We start from the raw sequence: 25,147 nt of genomic DNA, 5'->3' as shown, positions 1-25,147 counted from the left end.
ATCTCTTTTACTTCTACACTAACATTGGAAAAAGACTTCTGAATCTCTTCAATCATGCTTCCACATCCACTATTGAACAAAAATAGCTCCAACCAAAAGCACAAGTGGCAGTCCTAAGCACTGAAATGACAGCAGCTATCCAGGTTATTTTATTGAGGCTATTTTTAAAAAAAGTGTTTTTGCTGAGACAGGAGGCTGATCTGTTCCCACCCCCTCTCCTATTGCCTCGTTTGAATCACTTCCGAGAGTATGTGCAAGAATGGTTCCGTTTCTTTCCCATGCGTGGGGAGATGACTGGGTGTCATTGAGCATTGTCCTGTGGTGGCACAGCTGAAATTAGACATTTCCACTTCTTCGTTATTCATTCATGGGATGGGGGCATCACTGGTATCACCAATCCCTAATTGCCTTTGTGAAGGCGGTGGGGAAACACCTCTTCAAGCACTGCAGTCCGTGGGGTGAAGGTTGCAGCAGTTTTGCTAGGCTTGCTAGGCCATTTCAGAGAAGTAAAGAGTCAAGCACATCGATGTGGGTCTGGAGTCATGTATAAGTTGGACCAGGCAATGATGGCAGAAAGGACGTTCGTGAACCAGTTGGGTTTTCACTACAATCCAGTAGTTTCATGGTCACCATTACTGATACAACTTTTTTTTCCAAATTCATTTATTTAATTCAATTCCCTAGCTGTCATTGTGGGATTCGAACCCATGTCTCTGGTCCATTAGGCCTCTGGATTAACAGTCCAGTAACATAACCACTTTACTACCATAACCTTTCAATCATTGTTTGGCAGTCCTGTGCACAGATCTGTATCCTACCCTCCCTTGCAGACCATACAATGGTCCCAGTGTACTGCATCATGAATCTGTTATTCAGCCTAATTTAAATAAATACCATTAGAAAGTGGGGCAGGCTGGATGGACCAGAGCATCAATCCTGTCGGCCTCTGCTTATATGTTCAAAACGTCTACTGCTGTTCTGATAGACGTGAGTTAAGACAACTGCCATGAATTGCAGGCATATAGATGCTGCACTTCTGTAATTGCAACCACCACAATCAACGGCTGAATGCAGTACTGCAGAGAATTGCAAACAGAACCTTGCTTCGGTCTCATACACATTCTGTATTCCTTCAATAACAGTAATTACTGCTTATTGCTAAAAAAGAATTAAATATATTTTAATTTTTAACATCATAAAACATACATATTGTAAACATTCCATCTTTAAGAGCAGCAAAATTTCATATTTACTTTGGCAAGAAGTTACTGAATATAAGCTGTAATATTTGCTATGTTCTGTGGCATGTCCTACATTGATAATTTAATCATACCTAATTACCATGATAGCTGAAACAAACTCATGCGCCAGTTCACAAGCAACTGTTTCATTTGCAGTGCAAGCTAAGATTATATGTATTGTCAAATTCCACTCACCATCCTCCTCCAACTGCCTGAACTCACCACTGTGGTTGACAGGGCCCTCGACCATGTCCGTTCCATTTCCCACAGTTCTGCTCTCACTTGTTCTCCTCCCTCCCAGAACCATGATAGGGATCTCCTTGTCTTCACCTTCCACCCCACCAGCCTCCATATTCAATGGATCATCCTCCCCCAGCTTGATGCCATCACCAAGTACATTTCCACGTTCTGAAGAGACTGTTCCCTCTGTGACATCCAAGTCCACTTCTCTATCATCTCAACACTCTGCCCCTTTCCAAAGCACCTATCCATGCAAGTGCAGGGGATGTAACATCTGCCCTTTAACTTCCTCTCTGTCCTAGGCCCCGAGCACTCCTCCCAGGTGAAAAAGCAATTTACTCGAACTTCTTTCAATTTATTCGCTGCTCAAGGAGCACATCCTTTAAATTAGGCATAAGGCACTCCACAGCATTCTGGACTCAACACAAAATTCAACAATTTCAGTTCAGAACCACTGTCCCCATTTTTTTCCTTTTTCTCTTTGCTTTTGGAAGGCAGCTGTTGCTGCTGTTTCTGCTTTCTCATTTACACCTCCTCTAGACACACCTTTTGCTTCTTTACGTGCCCAATTACCATCTCCTTTTGCCTTGCAGCATCAACCCTTTTGAAATTTAATTTCTCTTGCCTCACTTGCCTCGCACTCAATCAGAGACCTTGCTTTTTGGCCTTTCTTCATCCCTCTCTTTCCATGCATTGCTTAAAAAAACATTACATCTCTTAATACTCCCAGTTCTGACAAAGGGTTTTTACAACAATTGACAATGATTTCATTGTCATCATTAGACTTTTAATTCCAGGTTTTTATTGAATTCAAATTCCACCATCTGCTATGGTGGGATTTGAACCCAGGTCCCCAGAGCATTTTCCTGGGTCTTTGAATTACTAGTCCAGCAACAATACCACTACCCTCCTGAGTTTCATCAGTCATCAAGCAAAGTACTTTCAACTTCAGTGTGCGACATAGTTATGTGACAGCTATACTTTGAAGTAGGGATTATAGGGTTAGGAAAGACTGGGGTGGTGGAGAGCTGAGATGCTCTTCATCCACAAAAGTCCCATATGGTCAGTGTCTCAAATAGCCTCTCCTAATCAAACTCCTACTGACCAGTTTCATGTGCCAATTCCTGTTTAGGACTGTGGGCAGAGATGGAGAATATCTGGTGCTTCAAAACCACATAACTCCAGGCCCATGGGGCTCATCAGCCTTGGTTGGCAGCCTGCCTAGGAGAAGGAAAACTCGAAAAATCGATTTTAAACCTCGATTTATGGGCCAAAAAGTAGGCTTCTATCAGCTGACAGGACTGGATGGCAATGTAGAAAGAGCAGGTGAGGCTCTCCACCTTGTTTAGCAGCTCATCAATGAGAAGGACAACTCCAAAATAAAACCTTTCAGCTGCTGCGTTTGTGGCAGACACTGTATGAGCTACCTCGGACAAGATGGGGGGAACGGCTCTACAAAATCCTCATCCCCTTATATATATTCGATGTGCAGGTTGTTCAGCAAATCAATCAACCAACACATCAAATTACCACATCCAGTGGCGATGGGCAAGTGGTTACAGAGACAGATAGTGGTCGCTACCAGCAGTCTTCAGTCATAACCCTACACACAGGTGACTGCAGAGTATGGTCGATCTCCACAGATCGCAGCAGATGTGGAGTTCGCATCATCAAAAGGCGATAGAGCAGACCTTTTTAGGTCCAGCGCTGCTCTCTTCTAACTGGGGAAGGGGAAGAAAAGAAACCCGAAACACAGCCTGCCCTGCCCTGCCCTCCCCCCCCACACCTACCTGGTCACCACTCCTGGCCGGTCACCAATCACTGTGGTCAAAACATAAAGAAAACTCAAAGGACAACTAACTACTGGATCACACCTGGCTCATGGAATATTAGAACAATTCTAGACAATAACACAAGACCAGAGGATAACAGGCCTCATAGCCAGAACACTGGGCAGGTACAATATTGACGAGCCGCTCTAAGTGAAAAAAGGTTTGCAGGGGAGTCTCACCTTGAGGAAGTAAAACTCAAGAAAGATTCCACGATCACAACAAGGGCTTCCACATGACGTTCACTGACCTGGCCAAGTCCTTTGATACACGTTCTTTGTCAAAGACAGTGTGGAGAGGCGGGAGTCATGTGACATGGGCGTCTGGCTGTGGAATCAGTAATATTGCCTTACAGAGCTGTAAAGTCTCGGTCTGCTTTTTTACCATTTGACTAACAGCATCACAGACAAAGAGCTCTGACTCAGGTTGGACACCTGGCCCCATCTACACTGCTTCTGCTGGAACTTCTGTACCACTGCTTACATGATTGATTCATCTTTGCATGCCTATCTCATCATGTGAAGTCAACCCCACCGAAAAAGTGAATAATCCAGTATCGGTTTTCAGCTCACCGACCTCCGTGAAGGAATACCTCGTTGGACTTTGATTCTGGACTCTGGAGCCCATGTGAAGCAATATTTCTTCTCTCTGTGCTCTCTGCACTGTAAATTGTTCTTTTCTCTATCCCTCTTTTACTGTACGAGGCAAAGGAGGTAACGTTGCTACTCTCCCGCGTTTTGAGCGTGTGCAAATAAACTAACCTTTTGAGCTCATCCTGTCTTGAGTTTGCTGTGGAATTATTATTAGAAAATTGAATCACACCAAAATCAAGGGGTTGGGAAATACACCGCCACATATAAAGGGGGAAGCAAATCAAAACACCTTTCTTTTAAGGACGGGTGGTGAGAAGAGGAATTAGTGCTGTTCAAATTAACCTCCCTCCTGTCCGTAACAATATGAACATCTGGGGACCAGACAGTGTTGATGGCTGACATGTCAAACAGCCGAAACATTGAGACTTCATAATTTTCCAGTGATTGAACAGGATCCAGTTTTAGTGCAGGCTGTATGAGTATTTCAAATTACATTAGATATTGCACAACATATTGCATGATTAAAAGGTAATATTGATTTGGAAAAACACAGTAAATTAGTAGACAGTACTATGCTCCATTAGAGTAAAACTGGACAACTTGCTGGGCCAGTAACATTGCGATATGTAACTCCAATTTGTTATTTTCATACTGCTCCATACCTGGCTTTAAACATACCTGAATTGTCTGTTTGTTGATTTGAAGTTTCTGGTTAACCAAAGTCAATTGGGCTGTTAATTTCTGATTGTTCTGCTTCAGTTCATTGACAGCGTTTAAGGCTACTTTTTTTCCATTTTGAGTAACAGCAATTTGTTGTTGCAGTGATATTAGACGCTGCTGTAAGGCAATGATGGAAAGACTTTGCTTTGGAAGGGCAAGCGTTCTGGTCTTCTGTTTCCTCACTATAGTTTAAAACACAGAGAACAGCGACTGCTGTTAACATGAAACATTTTCCCCCCTGTTTTTGCAAGGGTTGACATTTCTTAATTGAAAATTGCTAGACAGAGTGCCAAATACTATGCAACATAACTGTACAAAATGCAATTAGTTAATAGCAGAACCAAGCAGGATCTAAAATAAGAACAGAAAATGCTGGAAAGACGCGGCAGGTTTGGCAGCATCTGTGGAAAGAGAAGCAGAGTTAACGTTTTGAGTCCAGATGACTTCTTCAGAGCTGAAGAAGCAGAGCTTCAAGTAAAATCTCACATAGGCTAAAGACATAAAAATTTGAAAATCAAATAGTCACTAGCAGTTGTTAATACATATAAATAAAACATTTTGTTTATTCCAATAAAGAAATGTTAAACAGCTTGACAGAAAAAGAATTACTACCACAAAAATTAATTATGACCAACATAAAAGCCAATGGGCCAACAACAGCCAGAATTTTTCACTTGGTGTGTGGGCACATGCCTGACAAGCACGAGTGTAAAATAGTGCGCGAGGGTGAGAGTCCCGATGTCACAGTGCACTCACGTGTTGTTTTGCTTGGCGAGCACAAGCAGGAGTTGCCCATGTGGTTTTGCACTCATATGGGTAGGCAGGCAATTTCAAAATCCAAGGGTAGGGTAAAAAGGGTCAGCAGCGTTGCCAGTGTAAGTAGTGAGGAGTTTTGGAGATAGTTTGCTGCTGGTTGCTTATTGGTACTTGGCAGCTTCATCTCTGTTCAGGGCTTCATTCTTAGCATTTCCAGGCTTCATTTCAGAGCTATTGGTGTCTCCAAAGCCCCGGGAGGATTCAGACCGTGTGGGTCCTTCCAGATATCAGACAACCTTCTGTTACCCTGGTAATAGGGATTGTAGTCTCTGCTGGTGGCACTTCCTCTGAGGAGGAAGAGAGGGGCAGAAGGGAGAGGAGGCCAGGTATCCCAATGCAGCTTCCAGGGGAGTGACCTGTGGGAGGAGAGGCGCAAGGCCAGTAGGAAGTCCAAGGCAGAAGGGCTGCAGAAGATGCACACAGTGGTGGGGTTGGGGGGGTGGGTGTTAGTGGGGGTGGGGTTAGGACCGTTCAGGGGGAGCACTACAATACGCCTCAGAGCGGGTGTCACTGATAGTTGTTGCATGCTGCGCTCTCCACAATCTGGCACTGACAAGGGGGGACCCACTGGAGGAAGAGGATCTTGACGCAGCAGCACAGTTACAGAGGATGAATCCAGTGATGAGTCAGAAGAGGAGCACGGTGAGGAGAATGCTGAGGGTGTGGAGACGGACCTCAGTAATCTCCAGAGAGGCAGGGACACCAGGGACACCTTGATCCAACGCTCCTTCAGCTCGGCTGCCAAAGATCTGCTTCCACCACATGCCAGGGCTGCCGCCTCCATCCCGGATTCTGAAATGACCCTTTCATTTACACCCAAAGTCCACTCAGTGTCTGTGCAATAAAGTCTCCAGCCACCAATGTCCAGCATTACATACTGGCATAACCTGCACCAGAAAGGAAAATGGTGAAGCATACTCAGGCCATCAGAACCAAAGCAAATTTAATGTTATTGTCACATTGAAAACATAACAACATTACCATTATTGGTGTTGATGACCACACCAGCAGACACATAAACCAAACATAAATGAACAAAAAATTAACCCATGAACTGTTCCTCTTGTGCTCATGGTGCCTTTAACTTATGCTTCCGAGTGCTACATCTTGGTGTACCGTCCCTCGCAGCCCCCTCCCCAACACCCACTCACTGGCACCGTTAGTTGCAATGGTCACTTGCGGAGGGGTGGAGGAGCAGCTGTGACTGTCACCCAGGCAGCCCTGCGAGGAGCCCGTAGAAATGACACGCAGCTCGTGCGCCAACATGAGGTCACTCTGGACCTCCCTGCTTACCATTGATGACAGGCACCTAGCTGGGATATTGGGTGCCTCTTCTATCTCTCACACTGGCACTGACCACCTGAGGTCATTGCCTGTGTGAGGGCTTGCAGGTCTGAGTTCAACCACAGGAACCCTTGATTCTGTCCCTGGAGCTGCCTCTCCATGAGAGTTGCCACACACTCAATGGAGGAGGCAGTGCGCTCGGCCGTGAGGGTCAACGCAGTTCTCATGATCCACATGGACTCCTCCACAGTGCAGACCATGGTACACAGACCCTCATGGATATCCAGCAGATCCTCCCGCACATGTCGCTGGACATCCAGTATCTGCTGTCCAACGGGCGACTCCAGAGGCTCATCATCTGTCTTCAACTGAACATCGTCCTGGTGCTCCGGCTGCCGACGCCCTGGGCACTCTCTGCCTCTGCCTGCACCTCAATCGAAAGTGAAGTGCCCTCACCAATGTGCACTGACATTCTAGCTACCATTCTAATGCCCACCAAGATGCTGGTATTTGCGCTGGTGCCTGCTTCAGGGGGTGGGTGTGACGCAGGTGCAAATTAAGCCTGGTGGTCCTCCTGCGTCAAGGGTGGCCCTACGGGGTCCAGGGAGCATGTGCATGCTGGCGAACAAGGACATGTCAGTAGTATCAGTCATCACACTGTCACTGTGCATGCCAGGCACCCTGGTGAGACAATGAGATCTGCATCACAGTGCCATTGTCTTCCAATGATCAATGGGGAATCCAGGTTTGAGGCTCCCATCAATGAAAAGACTACAATAGAATGGTTGCACAACTCAAAACTCTCACCTCTGTGCACTGCGCTCTTACCTTCGCCTGACACCCCAGCCTCTCCACGCCTGGTTGTACGTGGAGCATGCCTGCACTCCAGCTCCAGGGTGTCCTGCTCAAACCTGGTGAGCAGCAGCAGGTCGGGTGGAACCTCCGCCTGTCTGTGACCTCTCCAATTGGCTATGGCTCATCTTCTCTTGAAAGAACAGAGCAACACTGATTCGTCCACTCTCTACCTGCAGCGCCATTGCAACCTGGCCAAACCTAGCTGAGGAACACATCGCAGAGCACATCTGAGTCTTACCTCGAGCCACAAGGCACTCAGTCCAAGCAGCCAGGTTGCATCCCTTTGTCCAACTCCAGTGTCACTGACAGTTGGCACTCAGACTCTCATGTCCATGAGGTCCACGGGGGGGGGGAATAGCCACACCTTAACACTTCACCACACTGTCCCATGCCAACACGGTATTCACCCTTCCTGAGCACAGCAGGTCATTGAACCTCTTCCGACCCTGCACCCAGGCACACCACACCACGTCATGGCTGCTCACCCGGGCTGCCACCTCCTTCCATGCCCTCATTGTGAGGTGCAGTGGCCTCCTCCTCCCATCCCTGGAGAGGCAGCCACCTCCTCCAGGAGGGCCGCAACGTATTCATCTGAAAGGCTGGGGGGGGGAGGGGCTGCCGAGTGTCCATCCGACCTGTCCCCCCGCCTGGCGTCTCCAGCCGCACTTAACTCCATCACTTTGCTAACACAGAAGAGATGTTCTTCTGTGGTAACCTTCCAGGGGCTGCCTGAGCTGTTTTTAAAACAGCTGCCGGGTCGCATTGGATCTGGCGGCCAACATGCACCCGCCCCAGCCCACCCCTTCCCAACCAGCAAGGAGCAGCATTTAACGCTGGGCGGGCTTTAATTGATCGACCAGCGTGGAATCACAAGTGGGGACCGATCATGGACGGTGGGCCATTTTCCAGCCATACCGGCCTCAAAATTCTGCCCTAGGGCTCAGAACCTCAAGCTATCTCCATCTTTTGTTAAAGTTACGATGAGAGATTATTTTTCTGTAGCAATGACTCATCATTCTTCACAGCTAAAAAACAAATCAAGAAACAAATACACAGTGCAACAAAATGAAAACAGCAGTAACTTTGAAAGCTGAACATAAATTTCTTGGAGATTATTTAAACATTAATTAACCGCCCCACCCTAAAAAAAATTTGCTTCAATTTGCATTTGGAATGCATTTTTGATGTACAAGAAAGGTCCCAAATTTGATCACAGAGGCATAATCAAAAAATGGACCACTGGCCAAAGGAGGAAAAATTATAAGGGACGGAGTAAAGCTAGGTCAAAGAGGTGAGTTTTGAGGAAAAGGATGTGAAGAAGGGTTTGGGGAGGGGGTGGGGGTTGAATATTCCAGAGAAGCACCTAATTGGCTGAAGGTACAGCTTCCACTGAATGAACGAATGGTGGGCAGGCAGGGGGTAATGGGAACGCTACAAAAGAGGCTGAAGTCAGAGGGCCAGAGGCATGACAGGGTTGGAATTGTAGGTTCCAGAAAGTTGCAGAGATAGAGAGAGGTGAAGCTGTGGATGGATTTAAATGCAATAATGAGAATTTTAAAGCTGAGATGTTAAGGAATTGGGAACCAATGTAGAACTGAGAATAGCTGTGATGGATAAGCATTACTTATTGCAAATAGGATACAGGCGGCAGAGCTTCTGATAAGCTGAAAAGTTTATGGAGGATAGGAAAATGGCTAGGAGGATCTTGATGTGAAAGAGGGCAATGCTCCATAGGTGCAAATAAGCTGTGTATGACGGAGAGAATTAATGTGTGGAAAGCTCAGATTAGAGTAAAACAGAGCACCACAGATGCAAGCAGCCCAGTTCAGCTTGAGATACTGGCCAGGGAGGGAGATGGAAGTGGTGGTGAGGGTAGAGTTTCTGTTGGATACAGAAGAAAATGACTTGAGTCTTTCCAGTGTAAAGCTGGAAACTTTTATGACTTATCTAATACTGGAGAAGAAATGGTACAGCACAGAGGCAATGGGGACATCAAAGCTAGTGGTGGAAAGATGGCGCTGGGTGCCGAGGTCAACCCCAGGGCCTGGGATGCTGTTGCAAAGGAGCAGAATATAGATGAGGAAGGGGGGAAACCAAGGAGGCACCTTTTGGGAACCTTCAAGGTAACGTACAGGGATGGAAGGAGAAGCCATTAGTCGAGAAATCCTAGCTATGACACTAAGCTAATTCCACTGAGCTGGACAACAGAGGAGGTTCTTTAAAGATGATTATATGATGTGAGCTGTGGGTTCCAAAGGTTGATCAAAACAGGTAGGACTTCTTATGTCCTGGGCCACTTCAGTTACTGTGAAGGTCTGTTAGGAATCCTAGAAATACTCAGCTGACAGGGCTCTGCCAAACAAATCCTCAACGGCAGAACACGAGGAGTAAGAGGTGCCATCTGGAATGTCTAAACAGCTGGTCCAGCCACCAAGGCGGCAGCAGAACGAAACCTCCAATTGTCTTGCTTTCCTTTCCATTGGAATAAGGTTTTGTTCTGTCAAGACACATGTGGAAGCTGGTGTGCAACGGTTTCTCCATGATCACAGATGTCACACACCGGCATCTTTCTTTTCAAGCACGTCTCCCAAGCCCTTCAGTGATCAGCAAATGGCGATGGGAGCAGGATCATGTTCTCTGGAAGCTTCTAGTCCTGATCTGGCACGGAGGTGGCAGTTACAGGCAGGTCACATAGCACTCAGACAAGATATGGGTGCCTTTCAGCAGCTGTAACTATGACTGAGCAACCCTCTCTAGGATTCACTCTGCTCACCCCTTATTGGGAAGGGGGATGGAAAAGATGCCCTAAACATAGCCTGCCCCACCTCTCCTGACTGGGCAGCTGCATCCAAAGGGATCATCTTCTGCGGTAGAAACTAAAGTAGTAGAGTTTGGGACCTGGATCATTAGGGCCTTCACAGACACACCCGCGAGAGAATACCCAACGTCGCACTGCAGTTGTCACCTGAGAATTCCAGTGATATGACATCCACATCACCGCTCTGACTGAGACCCAGCGAGTTGGATAGATGCAGCTCAAGGAACTCCAAGCTGGCTATAACTTCTTCTGGAAAAGGAAATCAGAAGAAGGATGCAGAGTCCATGGAGTTGGATTTGTCAACAAGAAGGAACTTATGAACCAGCTTCATCAGTTCCCTCTTGGAAAAAATGAGCACCTCATGAGTCTTCGTCTCAAACTGGCAAGGAACCAATGTGCCACCGTGGTCGTGTGCCATTGCCCCAACTCTGGACACCACGACGAAACCAAGGAAGATTTCTACGCCAAACCTGACCAAGCTCACTGTGGAACCTCAATGCAGGACAAGTTTATTCTTCTCAGAGACTTCAAGCTCAGAACTGGAAGAGATTCAATCTCTGGAATGGAACTATTGACAGGGAAGGAATTGGAAATGTCAACTCCAATGCCATTTTTCTCCTTACCAAATACACAGAATATGGGTTTATCACCAATACCTTGTTCTGCCAGAAGAACAAGTACAAAGTGTCATGGCAACGCCCATGGTCCAAGCACTGGCATCTGATCAACTACATCATCGTCTGTGCGTGGAATTGCAAAGATATCTGCACCAGCATAGCAATGAGAGGGGCTGATGGCTGCTGGGCCGATCACTGACTTATTTGTTCAATTATTTCTATCAACTTAGCCCCCAAACAACAGGTGCGACAGGAGAGATGTCCATGAAAGATCAATATTGAAGCTCTAAAAAAAGATCAATTCCAACAATACCGTGAGGAAAAACTTTCAAACTTCGATCAAGAAGAAGAATGCCCATGGTGATTGGGATGTCCTTAAGTCAATGTCATCAATGTCTGTAAAAAGACACCTGGATTTTGTGACAGGAAACATCAGGATTGGTTTGATGAAAATGATCAGGATATCAACGAACTGATCAATTGCCAGTGCAAGACTTTGTGTCTGGCAAAATGACCCAAACTCAAAGCAAAAGAAACTGGCTTACCAACAAGTAAAGGCCAAGATCCAAAGGTATATCCACAACATGAAGAACATATGATAGGCAGACAAGGCAAAGGAAATTCAACATCTTACTGACATGAATAATATCCGTGGCTTCTTCACTGCTACAAAGATCTGTTAAGGCCCAAGTACTCAAGAACCAGCTCCTCTGAGGTCTGAGGGTGGGAGGAGGTGGTGAGTTCTGATTAAGGAAATGGAAGCTGTCAACACCTGCTGGAGGGAGCATTTTGAAGACTTTTTCAATCAAGAACCAATTGTTGACGCGAGTGTTTTCAACCCCACCCCTCAACACCCAGAGGTGAGCTTGGAACTCCACCAACACCGATGGAGGCGATGAAAGCCATCACACAGTTGAAGAATAACAAAGCAGCAGGAGGTGATGGAATCCCTGCTGAAACCTTTAAGCATAGGGGAGAGGGACTAACATTCCAGCTCCATGACCTCATCCTACAGATCTGGAACAAAGAGGAAGTCCCGAATGATCTCAATGATGCCATGATTGTGATAATCTTCACGAAAGGGAACAAATCCAACTGTCAAAATTACAGATGCATCTCCCTGCTTTCCATTGCAGGAAAGATCATTACAAGAACCCTTCTGAATAGGCTTATTACACTTGAAGAGCTACTCCCTGAATCTCAGTATGGGTTTAGGTCATCAAAGGCATGGCTGACATGATTTTTACAGCTCATCAACCACAAGAAAAATGTTGCAAAAGCATCAACCTCCCTACATAGCATTCTTTGACTTGACAAAGGCCTTCAACTCTAAATTGTGCAGCACTCTGGAAGGTTCTGCTGAAGTATGGATGTCCTCCAAAATTCATTACCATCCTTCACTGGTTTCATGATGGTACGCGAGCAGTGAGCCTAAACAATGGATCCATTACAGACTCTTGAGGTTTGGGCAGGAATCAAACAGAGTTGTGTCATTGCTCCAACTCTTTTTTTGATTTTCCTTGTTGCCATATTCCATCTGACTAGAGACAAGGTTCCTGCAGGAGTGCAGCTTCTCTATCAAATGAACAGTAAACTATTTATTCTCATATGACTCCAATCAAATATTAAGACCACTCTGACTTCAGTCATTGAGTTCCAATACACTGATGATGCTGCAGTAAATGCTGTGTCAGAGACAGATCTCCAGAGAATCATCAACTTATTTACTGAGGCACATGAGAAGATGGGAGCTTACACTCAACATTCAGAAAACCAAAGTCCTCCACCAGAAAGCTCCAGTCCCATTGATCAGGATTCATGATGGGTGCTTAGAGAATGTGGAACAGTTCCAGTACCTAGGAAGTTTTCTTTCATAGAAAGCTGACATTGATGAAGAAATCCAGCATCGCCTGAGATCTGCTGGTGAAGCCTTTGGTCACCTGAGGAAGTGAGTGTTTGAAGATCATGACATCAAAACTGTATCCAAGCTCATGGTTTACCATGTAGGCCTGATTCCTTCCTTACTGTACGGGGCTGAAACATGAAAGGAGGCACCTCAAAGCACTGGGGTCATACCATCAACGCTGCCTGTGGAAGATCTTACATATTCAGTGGGAGGGCAGGTGCACCAACATCAGTGTTGGTCAGCACCTCATCGGCATGAAATCTGACTGCCCCCCAGATAATATGCTGGGAGCTGCCTTAAGTAGATCAAAGTGGGACATGCCCCTCACAGACAGGAAGTCCTGCCCTAATGACCTGCTGGCCAAAGGGAGCAGTGACCACTGCTGGGACTACAAGCAGTCCCCAGGAAAAAGTGAAGATGGATACTGGACTTCAGCTAAATCTGGGGACTTTTGGCAGGCTCGGCTGAAAGATCCCAGCTAAATGGGGGGAGAGGAGGGTGGGGGTTTAGGTTAGAGAGGCTGGGAGGAACAAAAGGGGGTGCATCATCTTGGCAGGGGCCCCCAATGGATACAGGACCCCCCCCCCAACAAAGGAGATAACCCTGCCCTCACTTCCTGTCCGCCAGCAACCTGTGCCGTGAAAGCTGCCAGGCTGTTTGCCATGCCCCCGTGTTCCCCCACAGGCTGAAAAGTTGCAGCGAAAGCAGGCTGCAACCCTTAAGTTGCAGTCAACTGTCTGACACCTTACCCAGCAACCCCACTCCCCACTGTAATAAGGGAGAAAAGGTAGGGGGTAGGTGGGAAAGAGCTGAGCTGGCGACTCACTTTATTTTACGTAAAGTTCACGCCCAAATCTCAGTGTAAAATCTTTGATTTTAAGAGAGAGAATGGAGAGGTTGAGAGAGAGAGAAAGAGAGAGACAGAGAGAGATTGAGAGATTGCATCAGTGCCACAGTATAAACTAAAATCTCTCCCATGACAAATAAGTAAAATTTCCAACTTGTTACATTTTTGATGGAGCTCAATAATCAGGAATGAAGCTTCCAAGGTCACAAATCCAATAAATTTCCATGTTAATTTTACCATTTTTAAAATTCATTCATGGGATGTGGGTGTCACTGGCTAGACCAGCATTTATTGCCCCTCCCTAACTGCCCTTGAGAAGGTGGTGGTGAGCTCCATGTGGTGTAGGTACACCCACAGTGCTGTTATAGGAAGGGAGTTCCAGGATTTTGACCCAGCGACAGTGAAGAAACAGCGATATAGTGACTTAGTGGGGAACTGGCAGGTGGTAGTATTCCCATGCACCTGCTGCCCTTGTCTTTCTAAGTGGTAGAGGTTGTGGGTTTGGAAGGCGGAACCTCACCCAATAGAATCTCATTCTCAACAAATGGTATGTTGGCCTTTATGTCAAGAGGATTGAGTACAGGAGTAAAGATATCTTGCTGCAATTGTATGGTGCCTTGGTGAGACCGTGCCTGCAGTATTGTGTACAGTTTTGGTCTCCTTATCTAAGGAAGGATATACTTGCCAGAGAGGGAGTGCAACAGAGGTTCACCAGATTAACCTCTGGGACGGGGTTGGGGGGGGATTGTCTCATGAGGAGAGATTGAGGAGACTGGGCCAGTATTCTCTAGAGTTTAGAAGAATTAGGGGTGATCTCATTGAAACTTACAAAATTCTTACAGGGCTCGACAGGGTAGATGCAGGAAAGATGTTTCCCCTGATTGGGAGGTCAAGAACCAGGCAACACAGTCTCAGAATAAGAAGTACGCCATTTAGGACTGAGGTGAGAAGGAATTGCTTTACTCAGAGGGTGGTGAATCTTTAGAATTCCCTTTCCCAGAAGGCTGTGGAGGTTCAGTCATCGAGTATGTTCAAGACAAAGATCGTCAAATTTCTAGACATTAATGATATCAAGGGATATGGGAATAGTTCGGGAAATGCTGTTGAGGTAGAAGATTAGCCATGCTCTAGTTGAATGGTGGAGCAGGCTCAAGGAGCCAAGTGGCCTACTCCTGCTCCTATTTCCTATGTTCACCTCCAGGACATCAGTCCAAAACTCCAATTTATGTTATACTATTTAACTCCAATTGACAGCAAACTAGGAACTCATGTATTCCTTAGTCATTTATGCTGTTATTTATCTTTGTAACTTTCAGAACCACTTCATAAACATATTCATTCTAGTCTTTCTGAAAGATGTTTCCTTGTTTTTATTGACCTTTGCTCTATATAGCTTGGGAGGAGGGGAGCATACTTGGTAACCATGCTTGAGCTGTATCAATTTTAGATTTATAGGCAGAATTATAAGTCCCACAGGCGGGTGCGCACCTGACCCGATCAGGTGTAAAATCGTGTGAGAATACATTGGGCCAGCGTCCCAATATCATTGCGCACTCGCGCAATATTTTGCTTGGTGGGCACACGCAAAAGTCGGAAGCGAGCTCAATGACAATTAAGCGGGCAATTAGGTCCATTAACGGCGCAATTGTCTCTGATTTTTCGTGGACCGTGCAACCTTACAGTTGGCGAACAGGCGAATCAATCAGGCGGCCTTTACATTTTTCATTAAACCTCATCCAAGGGCGGGAAGAAATTTCTGTTATGAAATAAAATTAAAATAATTATCTGTGGACAGCATTTTTATCAGCTATGTTTCAAGATTCTTGCTTGTGAAGCACGGGCATGTTTTGTACAGCTTTCAAAGCCTTTATTTGATCATTTTCAGGTCTGCAGCTCCTTGAGGCAGCTGTCTGCCTTCAGGGAGTTTTCTCGCAGCACTCACCCACGCCCACAGAAACATCTTGGCCTGCCTCCACCCCTGCAGCGCTGAGCTTTTCAACACGAGTTATTGAAATCACGGTCGGGGGCCCATTTCCTGACCACACCCGGGCCCACCGATCGCGCGTGCCCACCAAAGGTAAAATTCAGGCCTATGTCTTTGCCATAAATTATTGCCTAACGCATTGCCCGAATTTCACGTAATCACAAAATAATCCTGATTATCTATGATTCAAAGAATTAGACAACAGAGGTGCTGGTCAATTGGCCTGTGCTAACTCTCAGAAACAGCTCTCTGTTCAATCCCATTCTCTCCCTTTTTTCAAGTTTCAAATATCTATTCAGTTACTTTTTAAAAGCTTTTATTTTGATTTTTCTTTCACCGACGAAATAAGTTGATTTTCTTCAATTCTAAATATTAAAGTTAAACCCGTCATTTCCCAGTTGTTCTACCTTTCAAATGCTAACTTTAGCAGAGAATGATCCTTTATTTCTGCATGACGCTAAAGGGTAAGGAAGAGGATGGATCTCCCAGAATACCTTTACAAAGTACATCACTGAATGTTCTATTCCATAGAGATACAAAAGCAATATTGCTGCTGTTTGTATCCTCATAGAGGTTGTCTCTAATACATCATTGAACAGTTACTCAAAGAATAATAGAGCAAAGTCCTGTTCTTGATGTTGACATTGTAAGCTAATCTCTTCTACCTCTAAATAGCCAGCTTTCTGAAATTGACAATGATAACAGTGGATTGCTGGCAGCCACAAAGTTGTGGCTTTCTATTTGCATAATTAACAATTAGCAAAACACTACATTTGGTCAAGAATTTTCCTCGTTTAACTGACCATTAAGGCAATTATTAAGTTCAGTTAATATTGTAAAACTAGCTATTATTGCAAAAAGTATTTGTGTGACTGTTGTAATTCACAAGTAGTGAAACTTTCATACTTTATTGTGGGTACTGCTCAAGTTTTCTTTTTTGAGTGCAATATTTAAAATTCTCTCAGCCTCCTTTATAGTCCCTGCATTTGAGAGTTTTACATTCTCTTTCTTATGCATTCTTTTCAACATAAATACATCTTTCTGTTGCCAAAATTGAATATGCTATTCTAAATAGGGCCTGAGCAATGTAAAGCCAAGGCATAGTTTAAAATAACTTAGGCCAGAATTTTCCAGCCCCATTGGTGATGGGCGGGGGGGGGTGGGGGAGGTCAATATGGCGAGAAGGCCAAAATATCGGTTTTGCACCATTGTGAAACCAGTTTGTGACTGTCTGCTCCACCCGTCAATGGCAGGCCGCACTTCCCACCGCCGCACATTGGGAACATCATTTTGACACATTTGCATCTGATTATAAGCCCTGTTCACTGGAATCATCCTCTCACGTCAAAATTACCGCCCATGCCGGCGTGACTTCAGAATGGTGTGCTTCACGACTGCCTTTAAAAGGCGTGCACCTGGCAACCTGAATTTTGAGGGGAATCCAGAGGTGAGTTCACACAAAACCTTGCGCAGCGCTCAAGCATCACCCGTAGGACATCAAGGGAGCGGCACCGCGCATTCCGGGAGTCACAGGCAAGTCATTATTTTCCTGGCTGGCTTTCAGTGTAGTGCCAGGGCAAGGGCTCCAATACAGGTCAGATCAGGGGGACAAGGCAGCACAGACAGAAGAAAATATTGAAGCACGTGCTAGGGAGGCGGGGGGTGGTTGGGAAGCAGCCGTGCACTTGGAAAGCTTGTCAAAAGTGAGCCTTCTTCCACAGCTGAGGCCATTCAGCTGCAGCTCCATTTACATGTTTAGAGTTGGGCCTCAGAAGCTCTTCTGCCCACTTAAGCAACATAAAAGCATGAAAATGCCACTACATGCTCCAGGACATTTCATCCCTCAGGCACAGACTGCAAATTAATATGCGTTTTAGGGAGCAGCTGAGCAACTGGCCGATTGGGTAAGTTGTAGAATCCCCTTGCGAAAGGTGGTGCAGTCACTGGTGGAGGCGCTCACAGCCCCTTGCAATGTCTTTATTAAGGTTTGGACCAGTATTCCTCATGGTTCAAGCTAACAGTGCAGCCGTGCAGTGAGGGTTAGGAGAATGTCTGTGCCTGAGCTGAGAGCACAGCATGCGGTCCAGTGGGCAAAGCTGCTGCCAATCGGTCAAGTGGGTTGGGGCAGAGGTGGATGGGGTTTCAGCAGTCAATGAGCACACTATACACTGGCCATCCAAGTGGCGAACAGCAACTTCCTGCATGCATGAAGGGGCCTTCAGGCTCAACCAATAGAGGTTCTTAGTGCACCCATGGCAACCCACAAGTCTCTCTGATCCTGCAGCAGAACATCAGGTTCATGAGGCCTGGTGATTTAGTGGTATGCCTCATGGCTTACAGGAAGCAGAGGAGAGCAGTGGAGACGCCTGGCTCGGTAGAGGGAGGAACACCTCCCTCAAGAGGAAGGGGTGACAGGGCCTGCTGAGCATGCAGCTGAAGATCCACATTGAGCTGTCGCTTGTAGATGCCTTATTAGACCCAGGATCTAGAGACAGCACCTGTCATTCCTGCAGGTGACTGAGAACAAGTGTCGCCGAAGACTACACATGTCTAGGAAACTGGTCAGTCACATAAGCCACCTGCTGCAGGATATAGCTTCACAAGGACACGGAGGGTATCCAGTGCCAGTGGACATGAAAGTGAGCACAGCACTCTATTTTTAACGCCATGGCTCCACAGGTGACTTGTGTGGGATCTCACAAGCCTCCACGCACAACTGTATCCAGAAGGGCATGGCTGCCATCTTCGTGAAGGCACAGAGCTTTGTGCATTTCACCCAGAATCAGGAAAGCCAGGAAGCAAGAGCGCTGGGATTTGAGCAGATCTCAGGTTTTCCTGTTTAAGGCCAGACCATCAGTTTGGTCTGAAGGTTACACACTGCACAGGGATGAGGCTCTGAATTGAGACACCTGCCTTCATCTTGTGCAGAAAGGTTTGACATCTGAGTGACACAAACAATGCTCATCAGAACAAGGAGCCATAGGCAAAAAGACTTTCTTGGGAGTTTATTGACAATAGTGAACAATATGTACAAGTGATTAACACTCGAGCCCAGACTGTGCAACTACATCTTTTTAATGGCTTGGCCTAAATAGCCAGGTGGTTATAGTACTGGGTTTGTAACCCCAAGATTGAGAGTTCAAATTTCACAATGGCAAGCTATGAAACAATGTAACTTCATCTGAAACAGATGGAAACGGGTTTGTACTCGAAAGAGTTACATCTTTTTAATGGCTTGGCCTAAATAGCCAAGTGGTTATGGTACTGGGCTTGTAACCCCAAGATTGAGAGTTCAAATCTCACAATGGCAAACTATGAAACAATGTTACTTCATCTGAAACAGATGGAAACGGGTTTGTACTCAAAAGAGTTACATCTTTTTAATGGCTTGGCCTAAATAGCCAGGTGGTTATAGTACTGGGTTTGTAACCCCAAGATTGAGAGTTCAAATCTCACAATGGCAAGCTATGAAACAATGTAACTTCATCTGAAACAGATGGAAACGGGTTTGTACTCGAAAGAGTTACATCTTTTTAATGGCTTGGCCTAAATAGCCAAGTGGTTATGGTACTGGATTTGTAACCCCAAGGTCAAGAGTTCAAATCTCACAATGGCAAACTATAAAACAATGTAACTTCATCTGAAACAGATGGAAATGGGCTTGTACTCAAAAGAGTTACATCTCTTTAAGGGCTTGGCCTAAATAGCCAAGTGGTTATGGTACTGGGTTTGTAACCCCAAGATCAAGAGTTCAAATCTCACAATGGCAAACTATGAAACAATGTAACTTCATTTGAAAAACAGATGGAAACATGTTTGTACTCGAAAGAGTTACATCTTCTTAAGTTAGCCATGAACAGGTCCAGGCAGCGGGCAATCGACAGGGGAGTCCCGCCCGATTGTTTGTCCCTCTTCCGCGGATACGTTCGTGGCCGGGTGTCCTTGGAGAGGGAGCACGCGGTGTCTGCCGGCACTCTCGAGGCCTTCCATGCTCGGTGGGCACCGCGGGACTGGGGTGTTTTATTGACCCCTTTGATCACATTTTGGTTTAAAGTTTGTAAATTTCCTTTAACGTTTGTCCTTAGTTTTACAGCTGACCTAACTTAGGGGCTGTGCTTGATTTATCCTTTATTTTGTTAATTTAGTTTAATTGTTTTAACTCCAGAAGAGTTACATCTTCTTAAGTTAGCCATGAACAGGTCCAGGCAGCGGGCGATCGATGGGGTCGTCCCACCCAATTGTTTGGCCCTCTTCCACGCCTACGTTAACGGCCTGGTGTCCCTGGAGAAAGAGCATGTGGTGTCTGCCGGCACCTCAAGGCCTTCCATGCCTGGTGGGCACCGCAGGTGCTGGGGTGCTTTATCGAACCTCTTAATCACATTTTGATTTGATGTCTAAGTTTCCTTTAAACTTTGTCTTGGTTTTACAGCTGACCTAACTTAGGGGCTGTATTTATTTTATCCCTCATTTTGTTGATTTAGTTTAATTGTTTGACTCTAAAAGAGATACATCTCCTTAACCTTCCTAACCCTGCCGCTATGTCATGGCGCTCCCTGGACATCCTCAGTGGAGGTGGAGGCAGCCTGCTGACTGCTACGCCCTGGCTGTGACGAGCTTGACAGGTGTCCTCTGGAGGGCTGACACCTGGAGGGTCCCAGCCTGTTGTCAGGGTCCAGCTGTGTGACAGTTGCACCCTCCTCAGCCTGTAGAACTGGAGCCGCTGGGGTCACAGGAAGAGGGGATTCAGGTGTCCGAACACTCCCAGAGTCACCTGGGTGGATGGGCCCCGGGATGTGCATCTGCTGATCCTCCTCCCTATGGGTGCCCGAGTACCCAAGGCTGACTCCTTGATGAGCAAAGGTAGCTGAAGTGAAATTGAACTGCCTCACACCCCTCCCGTGTTATCACTGTTGGAAGCCAACAATATCAGCGATAGATTTCAGCCTATGCAGCAGTGCAGGAGCGATGTCCTGGACCAATGTCTCCATGGCAACCGCCATCCCACCAGTGTAGACCTTGGCGCTTTGGCATGCCGGCGCTATCACCTCAGGCTGAATGTGGATGGACTCCATCGTGCGTTACAATCTGAGGAGTGCAGCGGACATCCCTTCCTGATGTTCCTGAGCATGCCTTTGCAGCTCCAGCAACTGAGGTACAAACGAGTCCAGAGGCTCCTCATCTGACTCGGACTCACCAAATTTCTGGCCTCCAGCAGTCCTCTGAGTTCCGGACACCTGGGAAGTCCCTGCCACCACCTGCTGTGGATCAGACAGTGTGATGTGCTCACCAGATTGTGATCCCGAGGTTACTTTAGATCTAAGTCTCACCGAAGCATGTGTCTCTGCATTGGTGGAGGGTGTGGGTGAGCGCTGTGACAGGTCTTCAATTAGGGTGTCATCAGATTCTTCTTCTCAGGTGTCTTAAGGGCTTGAGTCGAGGACCTGGATTGTGGACCCTTCGGCTGCTTCCCAGATGTGCTGCGAAAGCAAGGGGAGATAATTAGTGCATGGCAGGGGGCTGCGGAACAGGGGAACTCAATCACAGCATAGTTGTCTGATGGATGTTGCACTGCTGGATCCTCACTTGGATGAGCAGCGCCAACCTGTCTGTGAGCACAGGCCTGGTCCAGATCATCGCCGGTCAGCTGGAGGGCTCTGTTTTCAAAGTCTTGTGAGAATCTTTATGTCAGGCATTTCTCCGCCAGTCTGCAATCTCTCCCTCTTGTTGTGTGCCAGCTTATCCTGCTTGAATACAAATTGAGAGAGTGTTAGCAGAATGCCTGCCAGGCTAGATGATAAGTATGCCTGGCTGGTGTGGGCAGCAAGTGGTGCCATGTTCGGGATGATGGCACAATCGCAGGGCAGATGAGAGCGCGTGTGAGAGAGTGAATGGTGATGTCTCTTGAACTGGCAGTGAGTGAGATCCCTTTGGATGTGTGATGGGTTTGAGAGCGCGTAAGTTGAGAGTGACGAGCAGAGTGACTTACACTGGTGGAACGGAGGAGATCATTCATTGTCTTTCAGCACTGGGTGGCTGTCCTTTTTTGCAGGTCATTGGCGCTGACCACCGCTGCCACCCCCATTCCCCCACCACCCACCATCCCCCCACCACCGCCCATACTGGGTTGGTGACCTTGTTTGCTGGTCTTCACCCAGAGTAGAGGTAGAGGACTTGGCGGCGAGCCTCCACAGCATCTAGTAGGCACTCAAGGGAGGTGTCACTAAATTTGGGGGCAGTATATTTCCTCCCTTTGGCAGCCATGACTTTGCAGCAGCTTCCAATGCTTAAGTGTAACAGAGAGTGAGCTCTGTGCAGGGGCCCCCTTTAAATATGGCCTCGGATTACTGAAGGCCTGAGGTGACAGTGGGGCGGGTGAAACAGAGGCTGCCCCAGCAACGGCCGGCATGTTACCTGGGAATGCATCATTAATGAGGCGGGACGCGCCAGGAATGAGATGATATGCCGTGAAAACTCACCTTTGCAGCTGGCAGGTAAAACACCCTTTTTCCCGCCCACTATCACACTTTGTGCAAATCTGGGACAATTCTGCCTTTAGATTCTACTAATCCAAATGTATTTATTCTAGGATACTACTTGTTTTTATAAAACTGCCTTGCCATCAGGACAGGGAAAGCTTGGTTAGTAGCTGTCACTGAACTATTTAAAATGCAATGTAACAAAGCCTATGCTGGTACCAGGGTCTTAAAGCAGTAGACTACTGGTTTCCTTGAACAAAGGTACAGGTGCAAGGACTAATTAGAGGGAGTGCTACAGTAGTGTCTCCAAATATTATTCCACAACTTAGCCCTACAGATTAGTTATATCTTCGAGAAGCCAAGAGAAGACAGGCAGCAATGACGAGTGATAGAAAAGAATCCTGACCCAGGTGTCAAGAGGACTGATCTTCCCAAAGAACAGGACAATCAACAGTTGTGTTAAATCAGGTTGTAATAGATAATGTATTCAAAGAGTGCATGAAACATCCACAGTGGAAGAGTTACTGTAGATGTTGTATATAAGATGACCTCTGAAGCCTGAAAAATTCTTCCAAAAATGGGGAGTGCAACTTATATGTTGAGTATAAAATGTGAACTGCCAGTGTTGGTGTTGGTGGTCATCATTTTGAAATGTAAAAAACGTGACACCGGTAATTTAAATTAAATCAATGTGACATATTTTATTGAACGAATTAATTCTACAAGGCCTACTTCTTCAGGGCGGATTCCTTCTTATTCCATTCTCGCACCAATTTTTTCCACTAACGCTGAATTCCTTCACTGCAGCACGGTTATTTGATGAGCTAGCAAATGCTATGACTTTCGGCTTGAAACCAGCTTCGTATTTCAATTTTTGTGCTGGAAGACACATTTCTGTTCATCACTCGCCACGTAGGGTCAGCTTTGTTGGCGTGTCTTAAACTCCTGCACATCTTCTCTGCAACATGGTCTGTATCATCTGCTTGATCCCATCCACCGATTTAATGTGCGTAAAACACACATCTCTGAGGTGAAAAATTGAGGCCGACTCAAAATGTAAGTATAGTACTTCTTAGCAGAAAAGGGGAAGTCGATTTATATGCCAAGTATAGGACTAAACATGAATGTTGGCGCCGATAAAATAGGGTCATCTTATGTGTAGGCTCAACTTATGCGCTGTGATCTACGGAAGCTATACCAATATCCTGGCCAAATAAAGCCTCACCATCCTATCATACTGCCTCATATCAGAATTATAAATGCAACTGCACCCAGCTGCTCTAATCTGCATTATAGAAAAATGCTTCTCAGGACAGGCAGAGTATTAGTAATCCCACATTTTATTTACACTAAATATGTGGTGTAGTGTGTTCAATCTCAGCGTTACTGTAATGTCATATGGGGTGCTTCTTCTACTGCCCACAAGTTCCCCAGTGGCAGCAGGGAATGTAGTAAATGTTCATACATGGATAATGACCAACTGGAGGAGGCACTGGCATCCGTGGAAACATAGTCCCACAGTCAACAGGGAATCAATGACCAGGAGATAAAAATGGAAAAGGGGAAAACTGGAAAATCAACCCTAAAAGCTCAGTGATTAAAAACACATAAAAACACTGCTCAAACATCTTCAGCTGCTTCATCAAAGGTCTTCCTTACATCATAAGGTCAGAAGTGGGGATGTTCACTGATAATTGCACAATGTTCAGCACCATTCACGACTCCTCAGATACTAAAGCAGTCAATTTCCAAATGCAGCAAGACCTGGACAATATCCAGGCTTGGGCTGACAAGTGGCAACTAACATTCATGCCACACAAGTGCCAGGCAATGACCATCTCCAACAAGAGAGAATCTAACCATTGCCCCTTGACATTCAATGGCATTACCATCACTGAATCCCCCACTATCAACATCCTGGGGGTTATCATTGACCAGAAACTGAGCTGGACTAGCCATATATGTGGCTACAAGAGCAGGTCAGAAGCTTGGAATCCTGTGGTGAGTAACTCACTTCCTGACTCCCCAAAGCCTATCCATCATCTATAAGGCACAAGTCAGGGGTGTGATGGAATACTCACCACTTGCTTGGATGGATGCGGCTCCAACAACACTCAAGAAGCTTGACGCCATCCAGGACAAAGCAACCCAATTAGCTGACACCCCTTCCACAAATATTCACTTCTTCCACCAACGCACAGTAGCAGCAGTGTGTACCATCTACAAGATGCGCTGCAGGAACTCAACAAGGTTCCTTTGACAGCACCTTCCAAATCCATGGCCGCTACCATCCAGAAGGTCAGGGCAGCAGATAGATGGGAACACCACCATCTGGAAATTCTTCTCCAAGACACTCACCATCCTGACTTGGAAATATATCGCCCGTTCCTTCACCATCACTGAGTCAAAATCCTGGAACACTCTCCCTAGCAGCACTGTGGGTGTACCTACACCACACAGGCTGCAGCAGTTCAAGGCGACAGCTCACCACCACCTTCTCAAGGGCAATTCGGGATGGGCAATAAATGCTGGCTTAGCCAGCAACACCCACGTCCCACGAATAAATAAATAAAAGCCGATCTGACAAAAGCAATTTACAATTTCACAATATGCAGTCATAATACTCAAACTTTTTCTCATTAAGTATCTGTCTTTTGGCCCTTGTTTTCTAGCCTAATTTGAAGTAATGCTTAGAGTTGATCAATGTCTATCATCTGCTATTTTCCATACCTCAATAAGGACTTTTCATTAACCTTCTTTAAGAAAAAGTTCCAATTTCTATAATATTTTCTTTACAATTGGGATCAATGCTGTTCATCCTCTCTATGCAATTTCCAAAGTTTGTTCATATATTTCAGTAGTGTGGTAAACAGATGTGAACACAATAGCCCGATTGTGAACTGACGAGTATATTGTAGAAT

At 46.1% G+C, this 25,147-nt stretch overlaps 1 protein-coding gene across 1 annotated transcript in view; it reads right to left on the bottom strand.

The window, feature by feature from the left end:
* Positions 1-25,147, bottom strand: part of cntln (centlein, centrosomal protein) — a 391,318-nt gene that overhangs the window by 133,475 nt on the left and 232,696 nt on the right. Inside the window, exon 19 of the mRNA XM_041185504.1 lies at positions 4,582-4,805. Within this exon, the coding sequence (XP_041041438.1) occupies positions 4,582-4,805 (224 nt within the window). The remainder of the gene's footprint in view (positions 1-4,581; positions 4,806-25,147) is intronic.

This window comes from Carcharodon carcharias, chromosome 4 (assembly GCF_017639515.1).
Source record: "Carcharodon carcharias isolate sCarCar2 chromosome 4, sCarCar2.pri, whole genome shotgun sequence".
NCBI classification, from domain to species: domain Eukaryota; kingdom Metazoa; phylum Chordata; class Chondrichthyes; order Lamniformes; family Lamnidae; genus Carcharodon; species Carcharodon carcharias.
This window is presented reverse-complemented; position numbering and strand designations above follow the sequence as displayed.